This window comes from Lagenorhynchus albirostris, chromosome 3 (assembly GCF_949774975.1).
Source record: "Lagenorhynchus albirostris chromosome 3, mLagAlb1.1, whole genome shotgun sequence".
Lineage (NCBI taxonomy): Eukaryota > Metazoa > Chordata > Mammalia > Artiodactyla > Delphinidae > Lagenorhynchus > Lagenorhynchus albirostris.
The window spans coordinates 27,611,041-27,623,741 of NC_083097.1; the positions used below are offsets into that span (position 1 = coordinate 27,611,041).

General features: G+C 43.7%; 1 protein-coding gene across 1 annotated transcript in view; it reads right to left on the minus strand.

Annotated features, from left to right (window-relative positions):
- Window positions 1–288: 288 nt before the first annotated feature.
- The window catches only part of ADAMTS12 (ADAM metallopeptidase with thrombospondin type 1 motif 12), a 387,137-nt gene continuing 374,724 nt past the window's right edge, over window positions 289–12,701 (minus strand). Inside the window, exon 23 of the mRNA XM_060146935.1 lies at window positions 289–4,087. Within this exon, the coding sequence (XP_060002918.1) occupies window positions 3,909–4,087 (179 nt within the window). The 3' untranslated portion in view covers window positions 289–3,908. The remainder of the gene's footprint in view (window positions 4,088–12,701) is intronic.

The window sequence follows — 12,701 nt, forward strand, 5'->3', positions numbered from 1 at the left end:
TGGATCTGGGATTGTGGAGGATTTCAGGCATCACTTCAGATTCTCATACGGTGGATTGTGTCAGTTGTTGCACAATCATTCATGAGAAGAGACCTCAGTTCTACCTCACCTGGGATATGACTCATCTCGTGACATACTGATTTAGGGGTAGAGTAGGAGGGAACCTGCAGGGAGTGGGGGAGGAAGGATTGACAGCATCCTTCCCCAGGTTGCTGAATTCCAGGGTTTCTCTGGTGGGTGGTGGCAGTCTCGCAGTAGGGGTAAATGAATCACATGGACACACCAGTGAGTTTGGCCATTTATTGATGCCACACAATGGCAGGCTATGGTTACAGTCTGGTTTTAAATACTGAGGTACCCACCAAGGTACCCCTTAAGGAGGCTGGGCCTGGCAAAGCAGCAGAGATGCAGAGAGGACAATGGATGGGGCCGTGTACCCCATACAACCACTTTGGAGGACAGTGATAGGTAGAATTGTGCTTCCCTCAACCAGGTTTTTTTAAATGACATAACTTAAAAATAATACTACTAATAATATTTGAACTAGCACTACAACAGAAAAAGAGTAGCATCTAATATGTTGGCTAAGTTTTAGCACCAGACAGACAGTTCTTGTCATGTGGTCTCTCTCTTGAAAGTGAATCGCTATGCATAGATTCATTGTCCCAGGGCTTGATCCTAAAGTCAGAAGGGAGAAGAGCTAAGACCTGTAATCTCGGGGGTAGCAATGTGTAGCTTTCAGAGTTTGGAGGATTTTAGCCAACTGATTGGGAAATTATGATCTGAAACAATATAAATCCCTCAACTTGTGTTCCAGAAATGTGATAAAGGTTATCAAAAACATTCACTAACTATCTGAAAGCGTCACACTGGGATGACCCCACCAAGTAGAGATGGGTCAGGAGATTGGATGGAGGTGCATTCTTGATTAAGAAAACCAAATATTAAAACAAGTCGTTCCTACAAAGGGGCCATTGCTTGTATCACAAAATGATTTCCTGTTTTACAAAAATATTCACTATTTAGTCTCTTCAAATATTGTTTTCTTGTGGTGTGTTGAATTATGTTTTGATGTTTAAGAATTAAATTAACCCACACCTTTTCAGAGAAGAGCTAACTCTACCACCGGGAGAGGCAACGTAAACCAAATTGGGTTTGAGAACCTTCACGTATTTAAGCACCAGGCCCTGTGGCGGCCTCTCTGATTCACGGTAGATGTGTCTCTTGCTGTACATCTCAGTTGCTTGTTCAAGGTGGGAAGAAAGGAGGCCATGGAAGAAATAAACCAACAACGCTACTTCATGTTGGCCCCCGTGAGCACCAAAAGGATGGTCAGACACCATTCAGGTTCTTGTCTTCAGAGTCTCCCTGTTAATCTGAGGTCCCTCTCTTATTGCAAACATGGGGACCTGTCAAAACCCTGATGACCCAAAGCTGAGTGACTGTCAAGGCAACAACCATGTCAAATGACTCTAGTAGCAAGTGCTGTCTTGATTCTGGGGTCCAGGACAGCTGCTACCCAACTGTCTTACAACACAGCCCCACATAGGAAGTGAATGTCCATGATGCAGGGTTAGGGGCCAATATTCTGCCTTTGAGAAACTAGAGAAAGGCCTAGAATGGAGCACCCGGACAGACCCTTCCTACATTTCTACCATCTTTGCCACATGGGTCATAAATAACATTTTGCATATTGGGAAATCTGGCCTAGTTTAGTTTGCTGAGGTCAGTAGGAATCGGAGTTTGTTCCTGAGTTTTGTAAGACTGGTCATATCCAGGTCTCTGATGACATGCATGATCCTAGGGTAGCAGAGTACCAGGTTAAGTTAAATCCATCCAACTTACTAAATTAATCTCCCTGAAAGCCTACACTATACTTCAGGGACAGTTTCTGAGAACGGCCTCATTAGAAAAAAATCAGGTTCTTTTCTACTCACATCACTGACAATGTAAGCATCTTCTTGCTAAAACTTATTTCACCAGAGACTGTCACTGGCCAGCAATGTTTAGATTTAAAGACAGAATACAAGAACGTAATTATATAGAAATAAATTCTCTGGTTTTGGTAAACATTTCTACTCACCTCCTGTTTCTGCTCTATCTCAAATTTCATCCCAACCCCAGTGTTTTATTTCCCACAGGCATTTATCATAATAATACACAGTAATGGCTTGAAAAAAAAGCGCATAATATAAAAAATTTAAGCTTCTGGTATCCAAGCAATAGAACTGGCGTTGGCCAGCAACACCATTACAAATTTAACAGAAGATGCATGTGGACTTGCCCACTGGTACATCTATCTATATGTTTATATGTGTTCTGCCACCAACTAGATATTAGCACCATTTTTCAATAGCACCATTCTGCTGAACGGATAGATAATTCAAGGGAGAGATGGAATACTGTGCTCCATGGTGAATGTTAACGGGACCTGTGCGTGAGACTGAAGACACGCTGCCCATTACGTGAAGCCTACTCTCCTGCCTTCCCCTCTGTCAAGAGCTGATTCTGAGGGCTTCTTCCCCTGGGGGCTCCACAACCCTCATTTTCCACGTTCAGTTCATATAAATACCTCCCCTTACAAACCAGGAAATTCACCTTGAATCTGAGACCACAGCTTACTTTGACTCCTGACGGGTGATGGAAACATCCAGAATAAGCATTCTAACTTTCATTTCACTTTTTTGGACTACCTGACTCACCTGTCCTCCACCCCCACCCCAGAAAACAGATCCTCAAAAGTAACTATTGGGTGTGCTAGAGAATAGATCGGATTTACCTCACTTCTGAAAATTTTTTTTTTCTCGAGACTAGAAGTTTATACTGTTTTTCTATACTTAATACAATTTACCTGGTTCTCGGAAATATTTTAATCTAGAGCTCCATCTTCCAACCTGAGGGTGGGTGGGGGCAGGTTGCAGCTGTGGACCTGGCTGTAGCAGTTGCGGTGTGTAAACCCCTAGTGGTGAAAAGACGTTCACCTTGAGCTGAAGACTCAGGCAGGGAATCTGCTAGAGAAGGGAAAGCCACACAGGAAGACTCATTTGCTCTTCTGCAAAGGAATGGGTATTTGCCAGGGGAGTGGGAAGAACAAAAAGCCCATGTTCTTCTCTTCCTTATACTAGCAAGAAATTGATTTCTGTTAATTTTCTTTTTAAGAGTTTTCATAGAAATTATCCTTAAGTCAGAAATGTCTTCTGTATAACTAACCTAAATCCCTTAGGTTCACTAAAGCCTACAGTTCCTGCCCATGTCCTCTTCTTCTAGTGTCTCCAGGAAGGAATGGGAGTCCAAACAGCCCAGATGAAGAGTCCATAGGGATTAGGGACAGGCTGAGGATGAAGCCAGCACTTTCTCTTCCTGCCCCAGTTGAACACGGGGTGAAGAAAGCGGTCCCCTGCCTGGATGAATTACAAGAATGTTCCTGAAAGCTCTCCCATGACATTTTAAGCAGCAGCTGCCCCAAGCAGGGAGACAAAAAAGGGTGATTTCACCAAGGTAAATTAACAAGGTTATTTGTTCCCTGGATAAGTGTGGCTCTGTTTCCTGATACTCTTGAGGTAGTCTGGGAAAAAATCTGGTCTCTCTGTTTTTATCTTTAAGGGAGGAACAAAAGACATCATTTCACAGACTTGCCCACCTTGGCACCTTTCCCACGAGCTGATCTCACGAAAGGACCGATTCTCCTGGATACCTCACCTGCCTATCAGGGAGCGGTGAGTATTACAGTCCCATGTCTCCTATGAGGGGCGTTTTGTGGCTAAAGAACAGTGGGCTTTGTTTAGTTATGAGCCAAAGTTGAACCTGAAATACACGGTAAAACCGCAGTGAAGTGGTCCCTGGGCCTAGAACACGTCACGGTCAGCAGGCTGCTGCAGTCTGTGGTGGAGGGTGGCTTTCTTCTGGACTTAGGGTGCTCTGGGGTTTTTGAGTGGCTGTCGCTTTCTTGGCCTTTGGGTGTGGGCGATGTGTGTCTTGGAACACGAGAGGCAGCACTGAGCCCTCACGGTAGGCATAGAACATTTCTTCATGGCTTTTAGTGTCTGGCAGAAACTGGCTGATAACTTGTCTTTGGTGCAAAGTAAATCTGTGGGAGGAGAAAAAAAAATAGGAAAAAACCCAAAGATTATCCTTTTGTAAGTGAATAAGTGCGACTTCTATTAATGGAAGACTTTATGTGTCTGCTGAGAAAGGCTCCATAACAATTCATAATGGTTGACATCCACTGACATTCACTCCTGTGTAGCAATGTTATACATTCCCACCCTTGCCATGGCCACCCGGTGGTGAATACTTCCCCACTCCTGGACTTTGGGTTCAGCCCTCTGACTTGCTATGGACAATGGGGTGTTAGTGGACATGATCCCTGCAGGGCCTTGGAATGTGAGGGAGGATGAAGCTGCCCTGATGAGCTTCTGCCATCACCGTTAGAAGACTCTGGCTCATGCAGCCACTGGACCGAGGAGGATGAGACACATGGAGCAGACCTAGACCCAACCTACAGCTTGCAGCCGAGGCCAACCACGGCCAAGCTAGATCAGCTGAAAATTCACCCTTGTAGTTTTTTTTTTTTTTTTTCACCCTTGTAGTTTTAAAGCACTGAGTTTCGAGGTGCCTTGTTATGCAATAGTTGAATGCAATATTTTACTTGCATCGCTTCATTGAATCTTCACAGCAGTAACTAATCAGGTAAATACAACTGTTCTTTCCATTTTACAACAGGAGACGTAAAGCCTACAGAAGTTAAGAACTTGCACAATGTTATCCAGCTGCCAAGGGGCACAGTCAGATCTGAACATGGGCAGTTTTGACTCTAGCTCATGCTTTTATCCATCATATCATCCGGAGCACCAAGCAGTCACCCCGCCAGCCAACTAGCCAATGCTTCCTGAGCAAAGGATATAGATATATAAAATGTGGTCACTGCCCTCCAGAAAGGTACCGTGTAGACGAAGGCATAAGACATGCACAAATAATTCCCAGGGTAAGGATACAATTAGTTACTTGGGTGCTAATCCTTGTTCTACCCTAACTCTGGGCAAGTAAGTTCCTGAATTATTTTGGCCCTCCTTTCCTCATATATGAAACAGGGAATTGGACTAGATTTCTCAGGGACCACCCTTGCATATTCTATGGGTGGTACTCAGACTGCACTGGCCCAGGTACTCCTGGTCTGGAAGGAATTCACTGAGGCCCCAATAACACATTTTTCTTTTATAAAGTGAAATTGTTTCAAACTTTGCTTCAGTGCCTCTCAGACAGAGCTCTGGTTGATCTTCTTTCTCCATTACAGAAAAGATTTGAACAGTCCTAAAGAAAAGCTTTTCTCCAAACAGGCTGCTGTCCTTTGTAAATAGAACTGTCAGTAAAAGTAGAAATTGAGGTAGTATTCTCTTTACCCAAATCTGTGACGGTATTTTTGCCTCTCTATGCATTTTTCACCTTCAGGTCATGAAGGCAAAAAAATGCTTTTTATCTTCTCAGAACTCATTTCCTTGACTGTGCCTGGTTTTTTCATGAAGAAATGTCTTCTGTTAGCTGTCAGAATTCCATTTGGTTTGCAAGTGTTAAGTGCACTTGGGAGTAGGTAACATATAATGCTCCTAGAACCCCAAACCTCTTCGTTGCCGATTATTTTCTTCTTCAGGCCTCTTCCTAAACATTTCATAAAAATCAGTGCCCTCTAATTCCCCCAGGAAACTTCTATACACGATCTGACATTTCAGAAAGAGTACATATTTCTGCCAAGTGTTCCTACTGTGGAATAGAAATCTGAGCTCTTCATCTCCCACGTGCCCACCAGAGCAGGTGTTCTCCATGGGGCTTGGGCTGTGCATCGTGTAGGCTGCTGTTCAGAACAAGGCAGGGCTTCCTCCCTAGGCTTCTGGCATTGAGGCAGGGCCCCGCATGGAAGCCTAGGCATCATAGGGCTGCTCTGATTTCTTAGCCAGCCTCTCCTAAATTCCTTATGGATGGTGGATGGAGAAGGTGCATCTGAGGTAGCTCTTTGCCCCACATTCTCCCTGCCATGAGTATGTGAGTGCTCTGGGGCTACTACAAGAAAAGAAGACAGAGGAAGTATGAAAGCTTAGCTTCCATTCCTTCTCTCCACAAAGCTTCTTTTGGCCACATTGGACCACAGGGATCCCTTCTGTCCCAATCTCCAAACTTGTATTATTATTGTTAACATTTGCTCAAACATGGCACTATGTTCTATCATGAACTGTTCTGTAAATGGTGTTGAGCCTTTTCTGCTAAAGGCTGAAGTGTGACCTCTCTCTAGGGTGTCTACCATTCTAAAAAGGCCTCTTAGAGGACCCCAAAGTCTTTAACTTTGTTCTGGGTTGAATTGGATCCTCCAAAGTTGAAGTGTTCCCCCAAAGTTGAAGTCATAACCATTGGTACCTGTGAATGTGACGTTATTTGGAAATATTTCCTTGCCGATGTAATTATGATGTAAATTAAGATGACTTAATCAACATGACTGTGTCCTTATAGAGAGAGAAGAGATAGACGACACACGCAGTAAAGAGAAAGCCATGTGACGACACAGACACACAGAGGAAGGTGGCCATGTGATGATGGGTGCAGAGATTGGAGTTATGCAGCTACAAGCCAAGGAAAGCCGGTGACTACCAGAAGCTAAGAGACAGAGAGCATGGCCCTACCAAGAACCGTGGTTTTTGAACTTCTTGCCTCCAGAACTGTGAGACTAAATTTCTGTTGTTTTAACAACACAGATAGCAATTTCTTAAGCACTTACCACACACTAGGCAATGTGCCTGGCTTATACTATCTCATTTGATCTTCATATAAATTTACTTATACCTATTGTTCTCCCTTTAATACTGAAGTTCCACAGAGGCTTAATAACTGGCCCAGTGTCTCATAGCTGGAACACAGATGGTGGTGCTGGAATCTGAATGCTGCCTCGGTGCCTCTAAAGCACTGGCACCAAGAAAATGAATCTCTTGTGCTGCTTATGGGGAAGGAGGGGCCCACATGGACAGGTCTTCCCTGACCAGAGCAGCTTCATTTGTTCAACCAAGGGCCCCCACTTGTCAGGTCAACGTCCACCTGACTGAAAGAGGCTCAACCAAGCCTGGTGTCCTTGCCTGATCTTGGCAACCACTGGATCATGAGCCCAGCTTTTCAACCGTCCTCAGAGCCCTGGGAACATGTGAGTCCTGGAATCCTCCTGTTTAAAAGTGGGAAACTGGAAGGAAGAGTGGAGGATACCAGTGACCTATATTGGGAGCCTCTGTTCCAGCTCTGTTTAGCAGCTCATTTAGACAATGACTGGGAGCCCAACATCACGGCAGGCAGGGCTTAATTGCACCAGTTCTCGTTATTATTGTGAAACAATGAAGGCTGCTGTGTTCATCAGCCAACTGGATCCCAGCTGACGCACACAATGCTTGTAATTGGGGGCAACTTAGAGAGGACATCCCAATTTGCCTATGCCTGTTTAATAGAAATCATACTTGGAAATGTAAAGGGACAGTCATGAGCTTGTTCCCCTGCTGTCTTGAAGGGATGATATTTTGCCCACAAAAGTTGGAAAATAATTTCAATGTTGTTGGCAAATACAGTGTCTGTAAGACTTTGGGTTTTGTGAGGCCAGGGAATGTGTCAGACTCATTTCTGTGTCCTCAGTTTTTAGTACTTGCCTGAGACATATCTTGTGATCAGTAATATTTGCTGAATAAATGAAAGTTCTGTTCGTCTGGAAGAATATCTGTCAGTAGGAAGATGCTAAGCTCACCTCTGCCCACAGGCACACCAAAATTGCAACTATTGATATGAAAGATTGGAAGACTGGCAGAAAAGCTCTTCTACGACTAAAAATATAAAGAAGGAACCACAACAAGACAGGTAGGAGGGATGGAGATGTGGTATAGTCAGGACCCATACCCCTGGGTGGGTGAACCACAGATGGGAGAATAATTACAGAGGTTCTCCATGAGCGAGGGGCTTGAGCTCCACATCAGGCTCCCAAGCCCAGTGGTCCTGCACTGAGAAGATGAGCCCCCAGAACATTTAGCGTAAAGGTCAGTAGGGCTTAATCAGGAGAGCCAGGGGCTATGGGGAATAGAGACTCCACTCCTAAAGGGCACACACAAAATCTCACAGGACCCAGTGCAGAAGCAGTAATTTGAAAGGAGCCTGGGTCAGACCCACCTGCTGATCTTGGAGAGCCTCCTGCAGAGACAAGAGGCAACTAGAGCTCACCCTCGGGACACAGACACCGGTGACAGCTGTTTTGGGAAGCTCGTTCGAGGACACTGGTGCTGGCAAGCACCATTTTGGAATCCTCCCTCCAACACTAGGACCAGGCTCCACCCACCAGTCTGTCAGTACCAGTACTGCGATGCCTCAGGCTGAGCAACTAGCTAGGTGGAGACACAGCCCCACTCACCAGCAGCCCTGCTGCCTTAAAACCCCCTGAGCTGCTTTGGGACCTGGCCCTGTCCACCAGAGGGCCCAGCCCTGCGTGTGCTGAGACTAGCCGACTAGCCTCAGGACTCCCGGGCCCTGGAGCCAGAGACCCTGGCTCCACCCACCAGTGGGCAGACACCAGCTCCAGGACCCTCCTACCAGTGGGGTGACACCAGCTCCGAGACACCTTGTATCTCTCTCTCACCAGCAGGCCAGCACCAGCTTTGGGACACCCTGGAACTCACAGCCAGCCATGTCAGGAACCGGCTCTGCAGTCACCCACTCCAGAACCCAGCTCTGCCTACAAGCCAGCCAGGACTACCCAGGGGAATCCCGGGACTCTGCAGCCAGCTATCTCTCTCATGTCCTGCCCCACCAGCTAGCAGTCTCCACACAAGGCAGAGCCTCACACCAACCTAATAGGAAGCCAGCCACACCTACCAGACTACCCACAGTAGTCAGCTCATCACAAAAAGAAGGACCCATGCAGCCCATGTAGGGGGCACCCCTATAGCATATAGCTCTGGTGATCAGAGGGGGGTATGCTGCTGGGACACACAGGATGTCTCCTACAAAAGGCCACTTCTCCAGGGTGAGAAAACATAATCAACCTACCAAATACATCGAAATAAAAACAGCAAATTAGGGAAAATGAGGCAACAGAGGAATATATCTCAAATGAAAGAATAAGATAAAACCCCAGAAGAACTAACTGAACTGAAGATAGACAACCTATTCAATAAAGAGTTCAAGGTAATGATTGTAAAGATACTCAAAGAACTTGGGAGAAAAATGGGTGAATACAGTAAGAAGATTAACAAAGAGAAAGAAACAGAGCTAAAGAATAGAAAAACTGAAATAAAAAATACACTAAAAGGATTAAATAGTAGATTAGATGATTGATACAGAGGAATGGATCAGTGAACTGGAAAGCAGAGTAGTGGAAACAATTGAAGTTGAACAGAAAAAAAGAATTTAAAAAATGAGGACAATTCAGAAACGTCTGTGATATAACATCAAATGTACTAACATTCACATTATACAGCTCCCAGATGGAGAACAGAGAGAGAAATGGGAAGAGGACATATTTGATAATATAATAGCTAAAAACTGCCCTAACCTGGGATAGGAAATAGACAACCAGGACCAGGAAGCACAGAACCCAAAACAGGAACCCGAAGATGATCATACCAAGACACAATGTAATTAAAATGGCAAAAATTAAAGATAAAGGGAGAAAATTAAAATCAGCAAGGGATGCTGGAGAGGGTGTGGAGAAAAAAGGGAACCCTCCTATATTGTTGGTGGGAATGTAAACTGGTACAGCCACTATGGAGAACAGTATGGAGGTTCCTTAAAAAACTAAATATAGAACTACCATACGACCCAGCAATCCCACTACTGGGCATCTATCTGGAGAAAAGATAGATGCACCACAATGTTCACTGCAGCACTATTTACAATAGCCAGGACATGGAAGCAACCTAAATGTCCATCAACAGACGAATGGATAAAGAAGATGTGGTACATATATACAGAGGAATATTACCCAGCCATAAAAAAGAAAAAAATAATGCCATTTGCAGCAACATGAATGGACCCAGAGATTGTCATACTGAGTGAACAAAGACCACATGATATCACTCATATGTGGAATCTAAAAAAGGCTACAAATGAACTTATCTAAAAAACAGTAATAGAGTGTGGGACTTCCCTGGTGGTCCAGTGGTAAAGAATACACCTTACAATGCACGGGACACGGGTTTGATCCCTGGTCAGGGAACTAAGATCCCACATGCCATGGGGCAACTAAGCCCATGCGCCACAACTACTCAGCTTGCGTGCCTCAACTAGAGAGGCTGTGTGCCACAAACTATAGAGCCCACATGCCCTGGAGCCTGCATGCCACAACTAGAGAGAGAAAACCTGTACACCGCAACTAGATAGAAGCCTGTGCAGCACAACAAAAATCCCGCATGCCTCAGTGAAGATCCCGTGGGCTGCAACTAAGATCTGATGCAGCCAAAAATAAAATAAAGAATAAAGAAATCTTAAAAAAAAACCAAAACAGAAATAGAGTTACAGATGTAGAAAATAAACTTATGGTTACTGGGGGTATGTCAGGGGGAAGGATAAATACTGGGGGGTATGTCGGGGGGAGGGATAAATAGGAAGATTGGGATTGACACATACACACTACTACATGTAAAATAGATAACCAATAAGGACCTACTGTATAGCACAGGGAACTCTACTCAATACTCTGTAATGGCCTATATGGGAAAAGAATCTAAGAAAGAATGGATATATGTATATGTATAACAAATTCAGTTTGCTGTACACCTAAAACTAATACAATATACCCCAATAAAAATAAAAATATCAGCAAGGGAAAAGCAACGAGTAGAAAAAAACTCCCATATGATCAGTTGACTCTTCAGCAGAAACTCTGCAGGCCAGAAGGGCACGATATATTTCAACTGATGAAAGGGGAAAGAATACTCTACCTGGCAAAGCTTTCATTTAGATTTGATAGATCAAAAGCTTTACAGACAAGCAAAAGCTAAAAAATTCAGCACCACCAACCAACTTTACAAGAAATACTAAAAGGAACTTCTCTAAGTGAAAAAGAAAATGGCACAGTTAGAAACATGAAAATTATAAAAGGAAAATTTAAGTGGTAAAGACAAATATGCAATAAAGGTAATAAATCAACCATGTATAAAGCTAGTAGAAAGATTAAAAGGCAAAAGTAGTAAAATCATCTATATCCACATAAGTAGTTAAGGGATATACAAAACAAAAACATAAAATATGTCAAAAACAGTAAACATGGGAGAGGGGAGTAAAAATGCAGGGTTGTTAAAATGCATTTGAACTTAGAGATCAGCAACTTAAAATAATTATATATATATGGCTATATATAAACCTCATGGTAACCACAAACCAAAAATCTGTCATAGATACATAAAAAAGAGAAAGAAATCCAAATATAACACTAAAGATAGTCAACAAATCAAAAGAAGTGAAGAAAAGAAATGAACAAAAAAGAACGACAAAAACAATTAAAAATGGCAATAAGTACATACGTATCAATAATTACTTTAAATATAAATGAACTAAATGTTCCAATTAAAAGACATAGAGTGGCTGAAGGGATACAAATACAAAACCTGTATGCCTATAAGAGACTCACTTCAGATCTAAAGACACAGAATGAAAATGAGGGGATGGAAAGAGGTATTCCATGAAAATAGAAGTGAAAAGAAAGCCATGGTAGCAATACAGGTATCAGACAAAATAGACCTTAAAACAAAGATTGTAACAAGAGACAAAGAACATTATACAATGATCAAGAAATCAAGAAGAAGATATAACAAAAGTAAATATATATTCACCCAACATAGGGAGCACCCAAATACATAAAGCAAATATTAACAGACATTAAAGGGAGAAATTGACAGTAACTCAGTAACAGTAGGGGAATTTCACACCATGCATACATCAGAGGGCAGATCATCCAGAAAGAAAATCAATAAGGAAACACTGGCCTTAAATGGTACATTAAACAAGCTCCCAGAGGAAGCTGATGCTACTGGTTCACGGACCACATTAACACAGATTGGAACAGGGTCCAAGGACGAGATGGTGGAGAAGAACCTGAGCTCACCTCCTCTTAAGAAAACACCAAAATCACAACTAACTGTGAACCATCAACAAAAGAGACTGAAACCTACCAAAAAAGATATTCTACTTCCAAAACAAAGAAGAAACCACCCACAATGAGTTGGTAGAAGGGGTACATCTGTGATACAATCAAATCTCAAACCTGCTGGGTGGGTGACCCACAAACTGGAAAATAATTATATCACAGAGGTTCTCCCATAGGAGTGAGGGTTCTGAGCCCCATGTCAGGCTTCCCAGTTTAGGGGTTTGGAATTGGGAGGAGGAGCCCCCAGGGCATTTGGCTTTGAAGCCCAGTGAGGCTTGATCGCAGGAACTTCACAGGACTGGGGGAAACAAACTCCACTCTTGGATGGTGCGCAGAAAGTCTCGTGTGCACCAGGACCGAGGGGAAAAAGCAGTGACTTCATAGGCACCTGGGCCAGACCTACCTGCTGGGCTTGGAGGGTCTCCTGGTGAGGTGGGGGGTGGCTGTGGCTCACTGTGGGGACAAGGACACTGGTGGCAAAGGTACTGGGGAGTACTCCTTGGTGTGAGTTGTCCTGTAGGCCCCCATTTTGATGCCAAGACCTGGCCCT